This window comes from Pyricularia grisea, assembly GCF_004355905.1.
Source record: "Pyricularia grisea strain NI907 chromosome Unknown Pyricularia_grisea_NI907_Scaffold_1, whole genome shotgun sequence".
Classification (NCBI taxonomy): Eukaryota; Fungi; Ascomycota; class Sordariomycetes; order Magnaporthales; family Pyriculariaceae; genus Pyricularia; species Pyricularia grisea.
In genome coordinates, this window is record NW_022156716.1 from 2,017,319 (window position 1) to 2,041,441 (window position 24,123).

The following is a 24,123-nucleotide window of genomic DNA, read 5'->3' on the forward strand; positions in this document are numbered from 1 at the left end:
TCTCATAGTTAAACTCGCACTCGTCCTTAATGGAGAATTTGAATCGTTGGGGAGCTGGGTCGTGCGTCTGGCATTGGTGGCAAATCTTGGTTATTTTCTCCAATATATCTTGTCGCACTTCTCGGTGGCCTGCTTCGTGTAGGAGTTTATATAACCTTTCCGTGCGAGGGTGTCCAAACCTCCTATGCAGCCTTCGAAGTTCTTGCTCAGTAAAGAATGTTGCCGCCTCCGTGCGACTAACATTGAAAAATGGGTGTCCCCATTTCCTCACCACTGGTATCCTGATGCCATCCTTGCGCACGATAACGTTTTTAACATTGTTAAAATACGCCTTCATTTTGTCTGCGTCGTGCAAACAAAAGAGGAATGGTGTTTGTGCGTTTAGGACGTGGTAGGTAATGGTTCCCAGTGCGTTTTCCATGGTCATTGTGCCGATAGCCTGTTCTGCCTTGCCTCCTCCGAATCGCACTTCCGTCGATCCCGGTGTCCAATCTATACGCGCGCGCGGGTTTTCTCTCAGGTATGCTAACACCTGGCACTTTCCTACTGTGGACACACGCGCGGCTCCTGTATCCCATAGCTCTCCTTGATATGTCGTGCTATATTGGTTATGTAACACGAATTGATCCGCTTGCTGTTTGGGCTTTACAGAATACACATCTTCTCCTGTCGCGCGATGGAGGTATGCTTGGCTTTGGAGAAATTGTGCGATCTGGTACTTTTCGTCTTCATTCTCCTCCTCGTCGTCAGCCTCGCTGGTGTCGTCGTGCGGCTGAGGTCTGCTTGCCTCCCAATTGGTAAGGAATTGGTCAAAGTCCTCGTGTTCCTCCCCCAAGGTATCGCACGCTTGGTGGTATCTTTGGCGTGCGCTCTCCTTTTCTTCCTTGGTGTGCTTCCAGGATTTGCAGCCTTGCTTCTTGCATACGAAGCAATAGTCTGCCCTTTTATCCTGGAGTGTGGTTGGACTTGCATGCGTGCGCATGCCATTCCTTGGCCCTGGTGATCTTGTATTGCCTCTGGGGATAAGGTTGGGTTTCCATTTTGGTGCGTGCGCGCGCCCTGGCCTTGGGTCTTGCTGGTTACGGTGGTATCTCCTGTCAGTGAAATGGGCATCGTGCGCCTTTTCCTGCAGTAGGTGTTGTCTTCCAGCTCTATCTTGTGCCACTTGTAGTGACGCGCGCAGGTCAGAGAATAGTGCTTCGCATGTTCCCTTCTGGACCATTAATGCACTTTCAAACTCGGGCACTCCTCGGCAGGCTCGCACCACTGCCGTGTGCAGTTGGCGTTCCCCTTGGTACTCGTCTCCGAGTGCTCGTTGCACGAGTCTTAGCTTGTCCAGTAATAATTCCAGTACTTCTTGGGCGCCTTTGTCTGTATTATCTTGTCTCATACGCGCGAAGGTGGTTGCCGTCCAATCTGTATAATATTGCGCATGGTTCAACTCGGTGTTAAAGTGCTTGTCCAGCATGGTGTACATTTCATCCCATCGCATGCCTAACCATGAGAAATTGGTCCAATAGTCGCGCGCGCGGTCTGCCAAAATCTCAGGGAAAACTGCATGATATTGGTTTACCGAGATTCCTCGCCTATCGCACGTCTGGACGAAAATCTTAGTTCTATCCAGGAGTATGTCGTACGGCCTTCCCGTATAATTATCTGCCTGCTTCCATGTCTTAATAAAGCGGTCTGCAACTATAGGGTCTATGGGCTCGCTTGGTACGGGTCGCACGGGTGGTAATTCGTACTTTGGTACTCCTGGCCCTTCACTGGTCGCGCGATGAGCGTAGGTCGCGTTTCGGCCCCTTTCCGGGTCAAACTGCGGGTATGTTTGCACTTCCCGTGTTAACCTGCTTCCGGGCATGGCTGTTGTGCCTCTTCCTGGTTCGTGCGCATAAGCAATACCTGGATTCGGCCCTGGGTAAGGTATGCTTTGTGCGCGTTGCGGCTCTGCGGGTGGACTTTGGTATCCGTTGTGTTCCACAGACTGGAGCACAACTTGCGGTGTTGTGGGCATCGCGCGTTGGCCTTCTCCCGCTTGTTCCTCCTCATCCTGGAGGAATCGCACGAGTTTATCGTTGATTCTCCTTCCTTGTAAAGGTCCGCACACTTCTTCTAACAAATCGACGTATGCCTTGCGGATCTCGCGCGATACTTGGTCGAACTGGTAACTTGTCCATCCCTCAAGCTCTTCTTGGAAGCGTTCGCGCAACCGTTGCTTTGGGGTTGTTCTCCCCGCTGCTTGTGCCTTGCGCACGCTGATTACTGCTTCATAGTATGACTGCATGAAGTATGTAGATGCCACTTTTGGTTCCAGTGGTTGCGTGAGGTCGGGTGGTGGTTGATCCCAGGCGTGCGGATCGATATATCTTAGCCATTGTGTATCGCTGATCCCGCTCGTTTCGATCATTTTCATCCAGGCTGGCGTGCGCAGCAACCTAGCGATAGGTAGCTGTTGTTCCTCGAGTTCGTGGTGATCCTCGTCGCGCGTCTCTGGTGTGTTGCTTGTTGATGCCATCTTTGCAATGGTTGGTTGCTTGGATAGAAGCTAAATAGTCTTCGCACGACAGCGTGCAATCTAGTTCTTTAGTACAAGGGCGCTAGATTCGTCCGGTCCTTAGATCTCTGGTTTTTCCAATGGGAAAGCATCCAATCTAAATCTCGGGCAGTAGCATAAACCGGACTCCGGCGTTTAAACAACCAATGGGTTGGGCCTTCGTGCGCGCGGCTTATCTCTTCACGTAGCCAATCTGTGAGCGTCGTACGACTGGTTGCCGTACTTCTACTCACTGATCAGTGTTCGTAGACTCGCAGGTCTACTAACAATGCATTGCGTGGTAGACTTAATCAATGGGTGAGAACGTTATACCTCTGCAATTTGGGTATATTCGGTCTGTCTTCTACCTAAGTCGTGCGACTGCATTTGATTATTCACGGCCGGATGAAAAGTCTTTCATGCGGTCCGTGCTCCTTGCTTAGTCACCCAATCGCCGGGGCCGCAGCTCCGGCCCGGCTTTACCTCCTTTCCGCTGCGCGCGCGAGTGAGGCTATTCCAACAAAACCCCCTTTAGAAATTTTTTAACCCACTTTTTCTTTAAAAGGGGTTTAACTTCCTAAGCCCCACATAGATTTAATTGGCCAATTAAATTTAAATGCGGGTTTATCCAACGTATGCCCCGCCTATGCGGCGTTTGCGCGGCGTATGCGATATATCGAATTTTTTTCGTTTTAAATCCCTTTTTTCTGATTTTTTTTACAATAATAATAACAATTTGTACGTATATCGCCTAAACCGCCTAATTCCAGCCTATTTAAAGCTTTTTTTCGCAAATAAAATAATTGCATTATTTTTATTATACGCGCGTTTAATATTTTCGTTGTTTTGCGATTCCAATTGTACCGCGTATGCTTTAATAAGCCTATTTACCATTTGTTTTTTAACAATTAGCCTGTAAACCTTTTTTTAAACCGCAATTTATTCCCCCGTCATTTTCCCGTTATTTTCCCGTTATTTATATACTAATACCTTTTATTTCGGTTATTTAAACCCATTATTTATACGTTATATATATTAACCATATATTATTTAATGCGGTTATATTTTAATTCGCGATTAAAAAAGTGCCCAAATGGGTTAAAAACAATTTTGTAAATTGGGTGGGTATAAACCCTATTTGTATATTGTATATATTAATTATATGTTGTAAAATATCCATAATTTTAACCGAATTAATATATTTATTTTCGTAACCAAGGCAAAATGGTATATTGGTAAATGTATTTGTATTTTATATGTATAACATATGTATAATATATTAATAATAATCCTTTAGGTGTTTTCGATTGGGAAAATCGGAAGAAAATTAAAAATAAGCTTTTACAAACCCCTTACAAATGCGTAATATATATTAATTATTTATAAAGATGCTCGCCGCTAAAAAGAAAAATAAAATAAAGCTTGTTTTAACCGACGACGAGCTGAAAAATAATTTAACTAATAATTTATATTGTATATATACAATATTAATATATTTTTAGAATTTTCCCACCTTCGTATTAAATTGGCCAAATATAATGTTGGAATGTAAATACATTTATGGCATATATAACGTATATATAATATATTTGCTAATAAATTTGGTTATAAATGTATAATAAATATTCTTTATGGCCGTATTTGTGGTTAAGTTTACCCGACCAATGGCGAAATGAATATATATATTTTGCATTTGTAATATATATATATTTAATTAATTCTTTTTAATAATTTGCCCGCTATATAAAAACCGCTTATTCCGGTATTAATAAATATCTTTTACCCCATATTTAACGTATATATATTATATTAACGAAAACCTAATTAACGATGGCTATCGTTTTAATACGATTATAAACGATAAAATTTTGGGCAATTTGTAAATAGGCGCTAATGTATTTATATCGTATTTATTTATTATATATGCAATATTATTTTTGCATATATTGCCATTGGTTATTACGAGGTTGTTAAAACCAAATTTTAGTTAAATAATATTAAATAAATTTTACCTGTATTACGTATATATATTATACCTGTTAATTAAAAATAGCACCTTTATCCCGCCTGGTTGGGTTTTTGCTATAATAAAAAACGTTATTAATCGTTTTAAAATAAATGCGATTTTTATACGTTGTATATATAAATTATTAACAGTTAATTTTAAGGTGGCGGTATTAAATTTTCGGCTTCTATTAACCTGGTTAAAGTAAATACGCATTATTAATATAATATATATATATATTATTAACTTGGGATTTCCAATTTCGTTACGTTTAAAATTTTAATAAGGATTTTAACAGTATATCGTTTGTAAATATATTGCCTATATAGCGTATATATATAATATTTACATTATTTACTGTATTAAACGTCGCCCGTTTCCAAAAATGCCAAAGACTTGCAAATCGCAAATGCGGTAAATTTATTCCGCTTATATATTATATATGCCCTGTTAACCTTTTTTGTAATTGCGTAAAATATTTAAAAACGTTCGCGGTCGAGCCTTTAAAATTTGGGGTTACCACATATTTGCCCTGTATATATATTATTTGTTAATTATTTTTAAATTCCCGCCGTAATTAGTGGTATTAATTTCGAATTTGACGATGGTGAGTATTATTTGCAATTTTTTTGTATATATTTAGTATTAACGTTGTATAAATATTTCCATAATCGTCCGTACCAAAAACGCGGCCGATAATTTTATTATAAATTTAAGGTTTGTATATGCGGCGTATATATATTATTAATTATATAAACGCCCAAAAAGTTTAGTTTAACCAAATCGTCCAAAATTAAAAAACGTAAATAAAATAAATAATTTATATATATAATATATATGCAATTATTAATACAAAATAATAGCCCAATACCGCAAATTAACCACCCCCAAATCCAAAAAGTCCAATAAATAATTATTTGCATTTGCGCCGTATATATATTATTAATATTTTGCAAATAAAGGCAACGATATTTATATGCCCGATAATAATAAGGACGAAAAAAAAATAAACGCGCCCACCGCGCGGTTTTTAATAAATAATATATACTTTGCATATATTTTATATATATTTTGTATAAATATTACTAATTTTTAAGCAAAGGTTAAATAGGCGGTATTTAAAATCCCGGACCCCCCATTTTAATGCGTCGTATATGTATAGCATATATAAGAAAAATATGGTTATTTGCAAATTCGTTAAATTAATTTACCGGTATTATATGCATTGTATATACAATTGCGAAAATGGATATTTGTACCGGATTAATTGGGATTTTTACGTTGGTATATATTTTGTATATACAGGGCCCTAATAATTAGGCTAATTTATTTCGTCGCTAATTTTAATAAAATGGTTTATATATAAACGTTATATATGTAAAATAACCAATTATTTACCTAATAAATATATACCGCCCATAAATAATATATATACACCCATACTATAAACCAAAAACGTTTGGCTTTTGCCGGTTATTTTGTTAAATATTAATATAAAAAAAAGTCGTTATTTTTTTAAAACCCATATAAATTTAATTGGCTAATCCGATTTAAAGGTGGAAAAATGCAAATAAATTATAAGCGGGGCAAACGCCCCGCCTACGTAACGCCCGCGCCACGCCCGCGCTACGCCCATATAAATTTATTAATCTTTATTTTTCGTTCGAAATTGGAATTTTAAATTTTTATAATATTATTAATAATAACGTAAATATATCGCCTAAATTAACCGGTTTTTCGTTATTTACAGCGTTATTTATTTATTTTTACAATTACGAACTGTTTTTTACACCCGCGCGTAATATATAATATATAAACGTATATTATATTGCGCGTACGCGTTTAAAATTGCCCCAATTTTCTTTTAATTTATCCGTTTAACAATGACCCAAACGGGCATTTCCAAAAATTATTTACCTATTAATTATTATTCCGATATTAATAATTATATATAAAATAATTGTTTTATATATGTTAACCATATATTTTTTTAATATTGGCCCGTTATACCGAAACTTAAATGGGAGTCGAAGCCATTTGGCGTTTGGATCCGCGATAATTTCGTACGTTATATATATTAACCATATATTTTGCATATATTAACATTTATACAAACGGAATTTAATTTGGCCAATTGTAACGAAATTGTATTTACGTTTATATATGGTTGGTACGTCGGTAAAAGCAGCTTTTATATATTTTTTATATATTATATATATAACGTAGTTAATATATTACAGGTCCCGTTTTTAACAAAAATAAGGACAAAATTAAAAGTAAATTATTAAATTATATATATATTTTGTATGTGCGTGGCATATATTAATTATAAGCAAAAATTATAAAGGCCAAAACGAACGCCAAATAAACCTTCGAATTAACCGCCGAAAATATTAAATATATATTTATCCGTCGTATATATAGCGTATATATAATATTAACCAAATTAAAACCAGCTTTTTTTTACCCGTTTATCGAATTCGCCGATTGTAACGTTATGGTGTAAATTTCCCTGTATACGCCGCGTATATATAATAAATATGCTAACGATTCGCAGGTGTATAATAAATACGGATAACGTTGGTTTTTTGTACGGCCGAGTTTTTAAAACTAACGACGAAATAAATGTTTATTTTATACAAATATATTATATATATTAACGCTTATATTGTATAGTTGGTTTATTATTTTAAAACTGCTTATTTTGGCGTTTGTAAATTTTTATTACTATATACGTTATATATACGTGGAATTAATATTTTTAAATTATTAAGGGAATTAAATTTAACTATTTTAGTCGTAATATTGTAGCGGGTAATATATACGTATTATATATATCGTTTTTGTTTTATATATATTAATTATATGTTTTAGGGCTATTTTCGCGTTCGTCGTTTTGGGTAAGTTCGACGAATATTATTGGACCTTTTAAAAGATTTTATAAATAATTTATTTACTATGTATATATAATGTATATATTAATAAAAATAATAAGGCCAATCCTGCCGGTTGGATTTTCGCTGTGGCCAAATCGGCCATTAATCGTTTTTATTAGGTAATTATATTAAATTTGCTATATATATATATTTTAAATAATATTATTTAATATATTTTAGGAACATGCCGGTACTACTAATAATATTGGCGTTACGTATATAATTAAAATAAAATTTATCCGTCGTTTAACCTTTATATATATTTACCATTTATATTTCCATATAAATTTACCGGGAAACTTACCAAACGTTGGATATTATTCGGGTAAATGTTTTATTAATATAATACATATATACCTACTAATTTTTATTTAACAGAAAATTGTTAATAAACGTAAGGCTAAGGAGGCCGAAAAGGCCGGCGATAATATAAATTAATTCCCATATACGGTATATATACAATATATTTGTAATATTAACGTAAATAACAATCGTTTAAACGCCATTTCGTTAAAAGCATTAAAGCCAAAAAACGTAAACCTGCCCATAAGGTATATATTTCCAATATATATACCGCGTATATATATTTTATATTAATATTACTAAACCATTTTTTTCGCCGATAAAAATTCCCAAATTAAAAATGGTAAATCCTATTCCCAATTCCAATATATATACAAATTATTAATTATATATAAACGTTAATAAAATAAACCGCCTTTCCGGCGATGCCAAAATTTCGGCCGATAATTTTATGGTAAATTTATATTTGGTATATACCCCGTATATATATACCTATTATTAATAATATAAATATTTATTTCGACCAAATCCGCCAAAATTTACCAAAATAAATAAATACCTATTATTTATATTATATAAATATATTTGTTTATTATAATTACAGCCGAACGTCGCAAATCGACCCAGACCAAAATTAGTAAATAATGCCCATATTTACGTCGTATATATATCGTTAATACCAATTAAACCCGTTTAATAAGGACGAAAAAGACGTATTTTTTTAAAATTATGGTTTATACGTGGTATATACGCGGTATATACGCCATGTATTTATTAAATATGGATTAATGGAAATTTGGTTAAGGTTAATTAATATATATTCCGCGTCTATTTTATATATGCGGAATATATACAATTTTTAATAATTAGGCTATTTTTTTAAATTAATAAACCATTCCAATATAAATATTAAATATGCAATTTAGCCAATAAACCAAATCCCGTTAATGTAAATTATTTGCGTTGTAAATACGTTATTGCTATATACCTATTTCCCGATTTCCAAACTTAAATTACAATATTGGTTTTTTTTTAATATTTGTACAAATATTTAATCCTATAAAATGAATATATATATAATTTATATGCCGCAATTTTGGCTGTTAATTTTTTAATTTTTTTTCCCCGTCCCGTATTTAAATCGTTTATAGGTTGCTGGTGCGGAGGACGAATGGGAAATTGGGGGTTTATTTTTTTTTATTATTTATATATATTAGTTTTAAATACGAAAAACTTTCCTAATATACCGTAATATTTAAATACAATTTTGCATTTTTTATTATATTGCCATTTTATAGTATATATACGTTTAAAATTTCGATAACCGAAACTTTTACGGGTTTTTTACGCGCCGTAAGCCTTGGTTCGTTATTTTTTTCGTTAAAATCCTAATATTTTGTATTTATATTGTTTACAATTTCGATAATAAAGGTTTTCGCAGGTTTTTTACGCGTAATGGGCGGTAATTTATTATTTTTATTATCCTTTTTTTCCTAATACTTTATATTAATAACGTTAAAAATTTCGATTGTAAATGCCCTTATAGGTTTTTTACGCGCGGTAGGCTGTGGTTCGTTTTATTTTATATTTTTTTTTAATGGTTTATATTTATATTATATATGGATTTGGCCGGAATAACGTTTGTAAGGTTTTTACGCGTTATAAACCGTATTTCCCGTTTATTTTTATTTTTTAAATTTGTAATAATATTGGGATTAATATTAAATTTTTTGGGTAAATATTTATATTATTTCCTTTTTTTATATATTATATATCCAACGTATTTCCGATAAAAACCAGTAAAAATCGTTTTTTTTTAAAATAATATTTCCTTTTCGTTATATTCATCCGTTATATATATATTACGTTTACGGCCGGGGCTAGCGGCGTTGGATTTTATTCGAACGGCCGGTATATTATCGTTTTTATTTTTATATATTATTTGTATATTACGTTTACGGCGGGGGCCGGCAAAAATAGGTTTTTTCCGTCGCGTTTCGTTTTCGTTTTCGCCATTTTTTTACGTTATATATATATTATTTATACGGGTATGGCCAACGGCGTTGGGTTTTATTCGAACGGCCGGCATATTATCCTCCTTTTTTTTATACGCTATTTATATATTACGTTTACGGCTAAGGTTAACGGCGTTGGGTTTTATTCGAACGGCCGGCATATTATTATCCTTTTTTTTATATATTATTTGTACGTTACGTTTACGGCCGGTACCAGCGGCGTTAGATTTTATTTAAACGGCCGGTATATTATCGTTTTTTTTATTATATATTGTTTATGTATTACGTTTGCGGCCAAAGTTAGCGGCGTTAGGTTTTTTTCGAATGGCCGGTATATTATCGTTATCTTTTTTATACGTTATTTATATATTACGTTTGCGGCCGGTATTAGCGGCGTTAAATTTTTTTCGAATGGCCGGCATATTATCGTCCTCCTTTTTTTAATATATTATTTGTGCGTTACGTTTGCGGCCGGGGCCAGCGGATAATGTTTTTAATTAATAATATTATAATTGGTTAGGAATATTTCCGGGTATATATTATATATAAACGATACGTATGCCTAATATATATAGGTTATATAATATATTCGTTATATTTATATGTAATTTACGATGAAATTGCGAACCGTATTTTCTTCGAAATATTTCGTTGTTTGCAGCAATTCGTTTAATAGTTTTAGCAATAATGTTTAAAAGGTAAAAATGCCTGTTAAAATTAATATTAAATAAAATTTAACGAATATATTAAAAATTATTTACGTAGGTTTTTTAATAAATTTGCTAATACGCTAATATTGGTGTAAAATAAATTTTATAAAAGTATTATATATATGTTATATTAGCAAATAAAAATTATTATAATAATATATATAATTTATTTGAATCCCAATTTTTTTTCCGTCAAATTTGGATTTTTTGGAATGTTTTGGGCCCCTATATTAGGTTAGCATATGCAAAAAATGTGTAAAATATATATAAAATATATGTTACGGATTTGCAAAAGGGGAGGTTTATTTACAAAACCCTGGATATTTAAAACGGGTATACCGGCGAAAATCCGTTAATTATACGTAAAAAATACTACATATTTTTTTATCTTCGCCGTTAATAAAGGCCATACATTTATTATATATAAATATTAAATACGCAAAATATATGGAAAAATGGCTTACATTTTAGGTATTATATTAAATAATTATAATAATATATTGGGGGGCGTTAAAAAATATATTAATAAATATATATAAATTAATGCCAAATATTTGTTGGTTATATGCGATATATATGGGGGAAATTTTATTTTCGTTTAATTTTCCATTGCCCCGATTTGGATTCTTTTTTTTTATAATATGTTAATCGCTGTTACTATACAAATGTTGGGCGTTTATATTATATATGTTAAAATACTATAACATTTATTTGAAGGAATTTAGTCGAAATTGGGGTTTATAATACCGCTAACGTAATAACTATATTTTAATATAAATTTGGCGTTTTAAACGTCCGTCGAAATAAAATTATTAACGTTTTAAATTATATTATTAAATTAATTAAAAATACGAATAAATATTACCGTAAATTTTATTAATATACCAATTTATATACCGCTGGGGCCTATTTTTTTTATTTATAGTAATATCGTATAATGCAATTGCGTAAACCGCGGTCGCAATATAAAATGAAAAAAAAACAAAAAAAAAAAAGGAAAAAAAAATATTAAAAAAGGAAATATAGGGTAACGATAAAAAATAAAATAAAAAGTGTTTAATTTAATATATGCGCCGCAAATGGCCTATATTTTTTTTGTATATGTATTAATTTTAAAAATATACCGTTTCGACTATTTTAAATAAATTTTAAAATCCAAAATCCTACTTTTTCCAATCCAAAACGGATTAGGTAAAGTTATATTATAGATTTTTTTATACGCCAAAACTCGTATTCGATTAATAAAACGTATAAACGAATTTTAATTAAAATATAACCGGCGTTAATACGTATTAGGAAGATTTATTCGACGGATTTCCGAATTTTAAAAATCGTACCAAAAAGATTTTAATAACGGAACAATTAATAAAATATTGCGAATAGGTTATAATATTAATATATATATATATCGTATATATATAATTTTTATGGAAATATTAAAAAATATTTATATATTAATTAATTATTTAATTGTTTATTTAATATTTAAATTTGTATTTTTAACTGGTTTAATTCTATTAAACGCTGTTTTTTTTATCGTACCAATTCCAATCTTTTTATTTTTTTTTGTAAACGTATTAACGATAAAAATGGTTTAATTTAACGGCGTATACGTATTATATATTTAAATATAATTATATTATTTTTAAAAAATGTTATTTTTATAATTACCCGGGAACGTTTGCGTCGTATTGAAAAATTTATTATAATCGAATCGTTTATATTTTGTAATTATAGCCCAAATATTATCGCCGGCGTTTGGCCTACCGGGCTGCCATTTTGGTTTATTTAATTAATTTCGCTACGCGTACCCTATAATTACAACGCAAATGCTATCGCCGACGTTTAACCTACCGGGTTACCACTTGTATTAATTTGGTTAATTTCGCTACGCGTACCCTATAATTGCAACGTAAATATTATCGCCGACGTTTGGCTTACCGGGCTGCCATTTGGGTTAACCTAATTAACCTCGTTACGCGTACCCTATAATTACAACGTAAATATTATCGCCGGCGTTTGGCCTGCCGGATTACCACCTGGGTTAGCCTAATTAACCTCGCTACGCGTACCTTGCAATTATAATATAAATATTATTACCGGCGTTTAGCTTACCGGGCTATTACCTGGATTAACCTGGTTAACCTCGTTACGCGTACCTTACAATTACAACGCAAATATTATCGCCGGCGTTTAGCTTACCGGGTTACCACCTGGGTCGGCCTGGTTAACTTCGTTACGCGTATTTTATACCTATACCGCAAATATTATTAATAATCGCTAATTTGTTTAAATACTTTTTTGGACGGTAGTACGTATTAAATACGTTAAATTAATTATAACCCCAAATTAAAATAAAAATTGGTCGTTCGTAAGATTTTGCCCGGGTTTATTATACAAATATAATGTATTTTTATACGTAACCTAGTTTCGAAAAATTGCATTTGCATTTTTTCCCCGTGCAAATTTCCGAACCTTGGAATTTTTACGTTGGAAATTTCGAACAAATCGTTAAATATTAAATTTATTATTCCAGGCCGTAAATATATTATATATTCGCGTTATATTATTTTCCTTTTTTTATACAAAACATTTACGTTCCAACCTAAAAATAAAATTAATATATAATTTTAAGTTATAATTAATATAAATAATTACCTTTTAATTATAATTAATAAAAGTAAATAACGTCCAATGGACGAATTATCTTTTGCATATCCAATTTTTGCAATATTCGTATATTTTAATGCTATTTTACGCCAAAATTGGTTTATATTAAAATACCGTGCAAAAATTGCTATTTTTAACCACGGAAATTCTTTTTAATTAAACCAAATTTTGGTTTTTGGATATATTTCGGTTATATTATATATTTGCTGCGTATATTTATTTTCTGTTTCCAACGAAAATAATTGCAACAATTGTATACGTGCTTTACACCGCGGGAATTGCGTTTTGAAATTGCGGATTATATATATTATATATATAATATATATATATTACAAATGTTTTTTAAATATTTTACTGGAATTTAAATGGTTTAAATATAAATTAAAACCTAAAATATATATTAATATTTTGTTTATAAATATTATATATGCAAAATTTACCCAATATTTGTATTTAATCTGCGTTTGCAATTACCGTTAACCAATTTCCAAATTTACGGTTCGTTATATAGCCCTAATTAACAATTTCCCCAGTAATATTTTTATAAATTTGAAAATAATTAAAAAAAATAATTTCCAATTTTCTTGGATTTGCGGGTTTGCAAAAATATATAAATATATTTGCCTACGGCCGTAAAAATAGCCTAAAAATAAAATTAATTAATTTATATATTACATTTATATAAAGGATTTATATTGCAAATACGTACAATTTGTTGGATCTTCCCAATTTTCCAAAAAAAAATTAATAAATCCAACAACCATTTTAAAAAATAAATCCATTTCCAAATAATGCTGTTTAAATAAACGTTTAAATATTGCATATATAGTGCAAATAATTGCAAATCTTCCACATATTAATTCGACTATATTTTACACAAATCGACGTACAAAACTTCGTCGTCGTTGGTTAAAGAATTCCGTATAGGTATTTATATAATGTAATATTAGCTATATATTTGCGTTATATATACGTTATATATAGTAAATATACCCACGTATTCCGTTCCGTCCGGATATTCGATAAATCGCAAAATTCGAATTATATTTGTAATACGGTTAAAATAGTTTAAATGCCCTTTTAATCCGCGGTATAAAAGTTTATATTACCATTTCCTTTTTAAATTTTGGAAAACGGTATTAATGGCAAAATTACCTGTAAAAATTTTAATATATATTACGTATTTATTAAATATTTGTTTTATATATAATTTATATACGTGGTTTTAGGGATAAAACCTTTTATTTGCGTAAAACCGTAAATATATTTTGTTTAATTTGTATTGGTATTCGATTTGGAAATATTGGGTAATACGTATATAATTTTCGAATAATAATAAAGGTCTATAAATATCGAGCATAATTTACCGGAATATAAATATCGAAAAGCATATTATATATACATTATTTAATATATCCGGTTCCATTATTATACCGAAATTTTACCGTTATATATATATATATTAGTTTAATATTCCGTTTTTATATAATAATAAATTCCCTTACCGCAAATTTTACGTTTATATATTAAATTACTAATATATATATATTATTGGTTTTTTATAGCAGGGCCGCCATTTTTAACAAGGAATTGCAAATATCGAGAATTTAACCCAATAAATGCCGGAAAAAATAATTGCCCTATATGCTATTACTTTATATTTATTTTATTGGGGTATACCAAATAACAAACCTAAATTTTTAATTAAAAATTTTTAATACCAGTTAAATTTAATACGTATAAACGAATTTAACCGATAAAATATTGGTTAAACGTTATTATATAACCAGGTTTTTATTATATCGTTATAATAATATATATTCCCAATAGGATTTAATCGAATTTGTTGGTGCTAATAACGATAAAATCCGTAATAAATATTATCGTAATTGGTTAATATATGGTTTATATATATAACGTATATAGTTGGTATACTTTTTAATTTTGGTTCGAATATGTTTAACTATTGTTGGCATTGGTTGTACGTCTACTTTATATACAAATATACGCTGTATTTATTCCAAATCGAAACGATTATATGCTACGTTAAAACTTTGTAAATGTTAACGAAGGTTGGAATATTACCGAATTCCGTTGCATTTTAATGCCCAATAAAACGCGAATTTATTGTTAATATAATTAATAAACCTGTTGGAATAGCCTCACTCGCGCGCGCAGCGGAAAGGAGGTAAAGCCGGGCCGGAGCTGCGGCCCCGGCGATTGGGTGACTAAGCAAGGAGCACGGACCGCATGAAAGACTTTTCATCCGGCCGTGAATAATCAAATGCAGTCGCACGACTTAGGTAGAAGACAGACCGAATATACCCAAATTGCAGAGGTATAACGTTCTCACCCATTGATTAAGTCTACCACGCAATGCATTGTTAGTAGACCTGCGAGTCTACGAACAAAACCAATATACAATTTTTTGTAAAATTAATACATTTACTTTAATAATAGAATTTTTATAGCTAATTTATTTTTAACTTTTTTAAGGGATTTAAAATAAAGGCAATATTAAATTTATAATATAATATTAGTTTAAAATTAATATGCATATATTAATTATATGTAAGGTATATGGTAAAACCCATTCGATTAATAATATGGTTAATTTTTATATTATATATATCCGCAAATGTAATTTGTTTAAAATTTGGTATTTGCTATGGAATAATATATAAAATTCCGTTCGGTATTGTATCCGGATAATAAAAAATTATAATATGATATTGGATTTTAATTGCTAAAATCCTATATTTATTATTATTTCCTATTAATAACCCAAATTAAGCCATAATATTCTGCGAAAAATAATATTAGTATATATATTCTGTATATACCCGGTATATATTTTATATATATTTTTTACGCTGTTTATATTTTCGTTAATTTATGGTAATTTTAAAAAATTACCAAACGTAAAGGTGCCAAAAATATTTGTATTTATATTTGGGGTTTGTTGTAAATGTTTTGGTTGGTTATTGGTCGAAAAATTAAACAAAATGGCCAATATTATTTGCAATTTATTAGATTTCGAATTTGCAATTGGTATATTAATATTTAAAGCCATTACGGTCCGTAAATTTTACATATAAAAAACGTAAACGGAAAGTAAAAAACGGATAGACATTATATAAGGAAAAAAAACTTTTTTAAATTTAACGTTCGGAAAAATATAATACCGATTAATTTTAATATTAAGGTTTATTATTAAATACGCGATATTTCGAATAAATAATATAAATGCGTAGCATTTATATTGCCTTTACTTCCATTTTTACTGTATTTACAATATTATACTGGTTATTGCATATATATAATATATGTTATATTTATATATAGCGTACGTTTTATAATATATGTGATAAATAAAATAAGAATTTTTGCGTATGCGTTGTATATGCAGTGCATATGTTGGTAAGCTATGATTTTATTTACTGTTATTGTATAATAAATATATTATATTTATTTTTCACGTTTTTTAAATTAAATTTAAATAAAAAACTCGTGTTTGTAATTTTTATTATATTCGAACTATATATTAAATTGTTAATATTGGTAATAAAATTCGGTATAAATATTTTGTTAATTATTATTTATTTTTTTATATTAATTAATATTATTAATTCTTTTTAAAAATTTAATATAAATTATTTAATATATTAATTTATTTGTAAATTTTTTATTCCACTTATTTATATAGTTTAATAAATTTAAAATATAATTATAATATTATTTATATAAACATTTATATTATATATTATTATAATAAAATATTATATTGAAATTCTATTAACGTTAAGCTTTTCCCATATATATATATAGTATATGCAGCGTATATGCCGTTAATTATCTGTTTTCCGGGTCCACCCTTATATGGAATAACCCATTCGACCCGTTTTGTTTGGCCAATTAAATTGCAAGTTCTAAAGGGGGTTCAACTCTTAGCGAAAATGGGTCTAATTATCTTTGAAGGGGGTTCAGCTCAATCCTGACCCGGGTTCATCTAATGCCTCCTCTTTGAGGGGGCCCACAACGCACAGCCCCCAAGTAGAAGCCAGGTGAGATATTAGGTGTCTGCTGACGTTGCTCCATTGGCCTCCTCGAATCGTGTGACCTGTCTAAAAAGAAAAAGGAAAAGAAAAAGAAAGAATAATTATTTTGCACGACTAATGCATTTGAAAGTGCAGACTCGGCGTCATACCTTTTAGTCCCTGAAAAGAGCAGTCGCAGTTACTTCTGATCACGACATGTGAATGAAGTCGCATTAATAACTTCAACTTTGCTTGCTGGGGCCATGGGCCAAATGCTCAGCTTTTGTTACAAATGTGATAAAAATATCAAAGACTACACAAAAATATTGTATAAAGACGGCATACCTATAATACTCACATAAATATAAAATATCATAATACTTATCTTTGCCATGCAATAAATTAGCAGATCTTTGTTTGTGTTCCTCCCACATCGATGAACCACCTAGAATTAATCCTATTAAAAATTTCCCTAACAAACCCAGCCACGTTTCCCCCACACAATTGAAAACGTATTGTGCGTTGAAAATATTACAAAAATACCGGAAGGTGGCATCTGGCTGAATTGTTAGCAAAATAACAATAGCTCACAAGTAATAAAAATAAATAAGCTACAAACAAGAAACAAAGACATACATAGATAGCTTGAAAGCCTTGGTACGAAAGTCTGCAAAAAGATGATGATCTGATGAAGATCTTATGAACGACAATGGCAGGATTTGAACCTACGCGGGCGAACCCACGTGATTTGATTTGGATCCCCAAGAGACGAATCTCTGCATGGGCTCTCATTCTAGTCACGCTCCTTAACCACTCAGACACATTGCCGGTAGAAATGCTTTGACTTCTGATGCGAATTGGAGCGTTGACTTGGGAATAAAAACCCGTTGACAGCTCAGGACAGTATGAAGTTATGGTGGGTAAATTGCAAAAAAGGTGGTCAGACCAAGCAGGTTTATACGACAATGGCAGGATTTGAACCTACGCGGGCGAACCCACGTGATTTGATTTGGAATCCCTGAGCGATTATACTCATGGTGGGTTCTCATTCTAGTCACGCTCCTTAACCACTCAGACACATTGCCATTAGAAATGCTTGGCTTCCTGTTGTGGGTGGCCGTTCCAGTTGGTGGATAATAAGGGCGGTCAAGCTTGGCTGTAACTGCCAATAACCTAATGTCGGTCGATCAAGCGGGTGGGTGCTGATATGCTTCACATTTGACTCGTGTGCAAAGTCGGTTCCACATTGTCTGCTATTCTGTCAACGTTCAGCAAACAGTCCTGTCAACTTATACCTATACCTGATTAACAGGCAGTCCTGTCAGATCGCGATGATTCATGACTGACAATCACCCAGAGTTATGGTAAATATGTTGATTTTTAACACGCAATCTGGACTGGGCTGAACTGACAAGAACAAAATGTGTCATATTAATACCTATGTCCCAGGGCCCAGATTCTACCAGATCTACCTTACAAAAAAAAAAAAAAAAAAAAAAAAAAAAAAAAAAAAAAGAAAGAAAGAAAGAAACCCCTGGCGTCCTTTCCACGAGTCAAGAAGGTGATTTGGGGCTCATAATCTTCCCAGGGACCAAAAGGAAAGGGCCCAGTAAAGCGGTCCGGTCCATTAGAAGTTTCCACAATAGACCCCGGTTTAGACCCCACGACTTGCCTTTCGTTTTAAATGGTGTAAGGGGTTTGTCAAAGAACCAACCTAGTCAAGAAGCTAATCTTTTTTTGGTGCCCCCAACCAAGAGAGGCTGACATATGTCCCCCAGACATGCTGCAAACGGTGTTGTGAAGTCGTTTCCAAGTTTATGAATTGAATTGTTTATGATGCGCTATAATTGACGGAAATAGTATCAGGAAAATAGTGACGCGGAAAATACAAGGTATGCAAAACATCCTATATTCAAATCACCATATTACGTCGTCCTCAATATTTGCATTCATTGGTTTTGATAGTTTCCGAAACAAAAAGACTGTCCAAAGGCAACGACCCCAGTAACCGTACCTAAGTTCTCAACAAGTGTTCTACATATTGTAGACTGGCGAAAGAGTCAAAGCAAAGATATTTGAAACGTTCAAAGCAGCACATCTGGAGATATCTTGCCATAGAGCTCGTTGGGCAAATTTTTTGACTCGCAGATGTATCGCAATACCTCCTCAGCCTCTTCCTTGATACCGTCTCAGCACGGAAAGGACTTGGAAAAATAAGGTTCGCGCTCGGGATAGTCCTGTTTGTGTGATGTCGCCATGGAAGCACACTATTATTCCGTGGGAGGGAAACAAGGGATCCTCATCGATCGATTCATCTCTGGATCGCCCCGGGGGTACTTATCTGCCATCTTAGATACTGTACAATACCCCAGTTATGGGTTGATAGATTCCCCGCCTAAAAATAAAACTTCTTGCGTAATCAAGCGGGCGCGACAGCATAGTCAACCCAGGGGCTCGGGTGACAGTCGATCCAACCCTCCGAGAGCACAATACTACCCTGCAGATTCCATCCGCTCCCTTCATAGAATAGGCATGAGTCGAGACTGTGTAAAAGCCTTGTCTTGTGATCCCAGGTACCAGATGCGATAATAAGCCTGACGCGCAACGGCTGTATCAGGTCATGGAAGCATATATACATAGCTGGTCTCCCGCCTTTTTCTTTTAATTCTACCCTTCTGGGCCAGAGGTTCTTCTCTGCATCAGCAAATCCCATTCGATCGTGTCTGCTCTCGGCCATTCTTTTCTCTGATACCCCATTCTTTTTTCTTAGAGGTTCTGGTTCCTCTGTTGGCTTTGACAGCCCCGATAATCATTTACTTTCGATACGGCCCTGACAGAACCTTCTTGGTTTCTTTCTCATTTACAACTGTGACAGCGTTTCATCACCCCTCGAGTCAAGATGTTGCCAATTACTATTGTTGCTCTGTTTGCGGCCTTTGCCGCCGCCACGCCGTCCTCTCCTCTTCCTATTCCGAAGCGTGGCCTACACGGTGGACTGGTCGTTCGGGCGGAAACAGCCACTGGGACGAACAGTACCAAGGGAGGCAAGGGAAGCATCCGTGGCTGCGAGGACCTCAAGACCAACGGGCCCGTGATCAGTTACAAGGTGGTCTCGGGCGACACGCTTACCAAGCTGACGGCGGCGTACCAGTCTGGCATCTGCAACATCGCCAAGGAAAGCAACGTCACCGACCCGGACTCCATCGCCGTCGACCAGATGCTCAGGATCCCCACCGGCCTCTGCACGCAAAACGTCGACAACAACACCTGCCTCAAGTCCACGGCCACAAATCCCAACACAGACGCACAGGGTACATGTCTCAAGAAGGGCCCCTTCACGTACACCGTCAAAAAAGGCGACAATTTTACCACTATCGCCAAGTCTCTGGGGCTACAGGAGTCGGCCGTGTCCGGTGCTAACAAAGGTGTTGATGGCCTCCATTTGCCGGTCGGTTCGACCGTCAACTTGCCCAAGTGCTCGTCGTAGATTGGAAGTAGGAGATCAAATTGATTCCTCAGTTGTGTTATGAATTTTGTATGGCAGGACTAGGATAGCTTTACTTTATCCACCATCTTTCATCACTCATCCGCTGTTTATTCCGTAAACTTCCACGCGAGTGATCATCAGTTACAACGCTCACCCCATGAGATACCATTCTAAACCAGCGCACTGCCCTGAATCGTAAACATGCTCTTGAATCCACTCGCTCCTCCTCCGGTACCTGGAACTGGTTGGTGCTTGGCTACTGAACCAGGATGGGCTCATGACGCAGTTTGAGACTCACTCCTATTTCTTCAAAACTCGAAATTAAGTGCGATACCCCGGGTATCTCGAAGTCGCTATAAATGCCTCGAACGACAATGGTCTCCAATTCAGGACATTCTTCTCTGCAGACCCTCTTGAAGTAGTCAAGGGCTAGGCCCAATATCTTGGCCTGCACCGCACAGGCGACTTCAATTGTGACTGAACGAATCCTAAACGGAAAAGTCCAGGAAAGTAGACGTCTTGGCACGTCTTCGTCACTTTCTATGCGAGAGCCTCCTAGAAAACTCTGGAGGCCCAATTCAAGATGCTCCAGCGATTCCAGACTCCGCAATGACCCCATTGCTTCAGCTGGATCATCAAAGGACCATGTTGACCAGAAATAGGAGAGGTTTAGGTTCAATGACCGGAACGTGCGCCTGGTGTACCGAGAGACTGTTCTGATGAGGTCGCGGGGATATGTATGTGGCGAAGTAATCGGAGACTCGTGACGGACATCAATCTCATAAGCAAAACTCTCGAGTATGGGACAAGCCAGAAGGAGCAGCTGAATGGCATCAATGTCGAGGCAACTCTCATACAGAATCAACTCCCGGAGATTGGCCCACTGATTGCTTGGGAAGAAGTAGCTAAGATCCGAGATAATCAAGACCTTGAGGCCAGGGGCGACCCGAAAGATTGCCTGCAGCCTTGGTGTCCCCAGTTGGTCTTCACTTTCACTCATCGTAACAATGAGAGTTTTGAGGCGCGGGAGAGCTCTCATCGGATAGCAGTCCATGATGTCGTCCATACAATCGATCTCGAGGCATATTTCTTGTAATCCTATGCAGTCGGCAGCCAGCAGTGTCGGCAATGTCATTCTCTGTCCCAAACGAAATGGAGCGGGGTCACTGTTCAACCGCACATGCGACGAATCCTCCGATGGATCTTTTGATGAACCTCCCGACGAATCCTCCGATGAATCTTTTGATGAACCTCCCGACGAATCCTTCGATGGATCTTTTAATGAACCTCCCGACGAATCCTCCGATGGATCTTTTAATGAACCTCCCGACGAAGCTTTCGGCGGATTAGCTGGAACAATTCCAAGTTCGTGGCGGATGGCGTCAGCGAGCTCTGAGGGCAGGTCCCCAAGTTCTTTCTCCTCAAGATGTATGCTGCGCACATGTTGACACAGATCTGGTCGCTCCAAAAACATGGTGCGGTAAAAGGCAAAGCTCCGGCCATCGTCGGAATGCCCCTCTGGGAAATGAGCCCAATGATAAAGGATTGGAGTCGCTATTGAATTAAGAAACTTGTTGGTACGACACAAGCTGGCGAGTGCCACACGGCTCGAAGGTTCAGAGGGACCCAAGTCGCAGGCATACTTCCACTGATATTCTCGGAGGTTATCATGGGAGAACAAGTATGCCCGTGACATAGGGTGGCAGTGCTGACAGAAAAGCTCGAATGTATCCATCAAGACCGCGACAGGAAGATCTAGAAGTCTTTTCATCTTGGGCGAATATGGCCCACGGCTCATTTGTCGGAAGAAATTATGATGCAAATAAAGATGGAGATAATGTGCCACTGCACAAAACGAATTGTGTTAAATTCAGAGAAGAAGAAAATGACAATTGGGAGTAGGTAGGTTGAAGTTGAGCAACTGGTGCCTGAGGTGAAGCATGGGCACTTTGCACATATAGTCGTTCCTGCCTAATTGGGACATGTCGAAAGTGGAAAGAAACGGAAACAGTGAGTGCAATTTGCAGGGGAATTGTGCCTGCTTCCAAATTGGTAGACCTGAACTTACTTGCTGTGAATTAGGCAGAACCGGTGGGAAGAAATAACAGAACAGAAAGTTTTATTCAGCGAGTTAAGGAAGATCGAGGAGATTTAGGCTACTCTATAGGTACCTACTCTTATCTGAACAGAATCTGCACAAATCTGTGAAGATCAAGCAACTTCCAAACGCCGAAGCAATGACCAGCATATTGTCCTCATGAAACCAATCTTTTTGATTTACCCCGCACTTAAGCTTCTTTGGACTTGTTCATTTTCTCCCAAACACAACAGCTACCTACCTAGCCATCCAGATCCCAGCGAACTCCGATACTGTCGCTCTCGGCATCCAAGTTGTCCTCGGAAAGCACCCGCTACAGCAAGCGACGAGTGCAAGTCCGTAAAGAATCCAGCCGGGTCCTTCTCGATCATGGCCACGGTGAAGCCCTCGCCAGTGTCCCGACCATCCGCCATGACGCCAGTACGGAAGGGGCCCTTGAGGCAGCCGAGGCTTCTGCGCACATCACCATCACCACCAATTGGCTCTGGGTTTGGGAACGCGATCCTGCTCATCCACCGACTTTGGTCAGACCACCACGACTTCATACACCGTTTATCATAAACACCGCTAGAGTAAAGCCAATCACTCACCTCGGAGGACCATTCTTGCCCTTCTCGCCCTGATGGATATGCGTCGCCGTGACAGCCGGCGACTGATAATCGCCGCGGAAGCCCTGCGTGGTGATGTTGTAGCAGATGACGTCCTCTTCGGCGTTGATGCCGTACAGGAACCAGCCTTTGGAGCCCTCGAGGCCCCTGGTGGCGACGTCGGACGCATTGACGACCTGGTCCGGCGTGGCCAGTACACTGTATGTCGATGTGAAGTCAAATGGCGACACGCCGTCGTACTTGTCGTCCCTGTCGCCGATTATCCATTTTGCTTTGGCACCGCCAAACGTCGCCAACTTCTCGAGGAAGGGGGCGGCCATGGCGGTGTTGGCGGTGACGCCGACTGAGATGATGGTGCTGAACTTCATGGGCGAGGTGAGTAGGGAAATGATAGCAAGATACGATTGAGTGTGTTTATGTATATGCTTGGGGAGTAGGATGACTGATATGCCCTCAGACCGGTGGCAAGCAGATAGTATCATTTGGTGCACTTGGTCCATTTATACATCTTTTTTCGGACATGCATCATACATGAGTATATCACTACAACATGTTTGGAAGCCGCGGTAGCGTGCCAGACGGCACTGTTATTCAGTAAACACAAACATCACGTTCGCAAGACGCCAACTGATCTTTTGGAACACTTCATTTACTATCATTCTGCTGAGCGTCATCGACCGACGCCGGCTTCAAGCCACACCTTGGCCGTGGAGATATCCGT

General features: G+C 35.5%; 4 protein-coding genes across 4 annotated transcripts; 1 reads left to right on the plus strand and 3 right to left on the minus strand.

Annotated features, from left to right (window-relative positions):
• Positions 1 to 17,598: 17,598 nt before the first annotated feature.
• On the minus strand, positions 17,599 to 18,109 carry PgNI_00568 (uncharacterized protein; the record flags this gene model as incomplete). Its single annotated transcript, XM_031120646.1, has 2 exons — positions 17,599 to 17,765; positions 17,846 to 18,109. Coding segments are annotated over 2 exons (348 nt in total), but the record flags the coding sequence as incomplete, so codon positions are not given.
• A 1,999-nt stretch (positions 18,110 to 20,108) lies between these two features.
• On the plus strand, positions 20,109 to 20,696 carry PgNI_00569 (uncharacterized protein; the record flags this gene model as incomplete). The annotated part of the gene is made up of 1 exon (XM_031120647.1): positions 20,109 to 20,696. One exon carries the CDS (start codon positions 20,109 to 20,111, stop codon positions 20,694 to 20,696), a length of 588 nt encoding a protein of 195 aa, XP_030986667.1.
• A 256-nt stretch (positions 20,697 to 20,952) lies between these two features.
• On the minus strand, positions 20,953 to 22,467 carry PgNI_00570 (uncharacterized protein; the record flags this gene model as incomplete). The annotated part of the gene is made up of 1 exon (XM_031120648.1): positions 20,953 to 22,467. One exon carries the CDS (start codon positions 22,465 to 22,467, stop codon positions 20,953 to 20,955), a length of 1,515 nt encoding a protein of 504 aa, XP_030985971.1.
• Positions 22,468 to 22,984: 517 nt separating this feature from the next.
• Positions 22,985 to 23,770, minus strand: PgNI_00571 (uncharacterized protein; the record flags this gene model as incomplete). The annotated part of the gene is made up of 3 exons (XM_031120649.1): positions 22,985 to 22,989; positions 23,060 to 23,298; positions 23,385 to 23,770. 3 exons carry the CDS (start codon positions 23,768 to 23,770, stop codon positions 22,985 to 22,987), a joined length of 630 nt encoding a protein of 209 aa, XP_030985970.1.
• Positions 23,771 to 24,123: the final 353 nt, after the last annotated feature.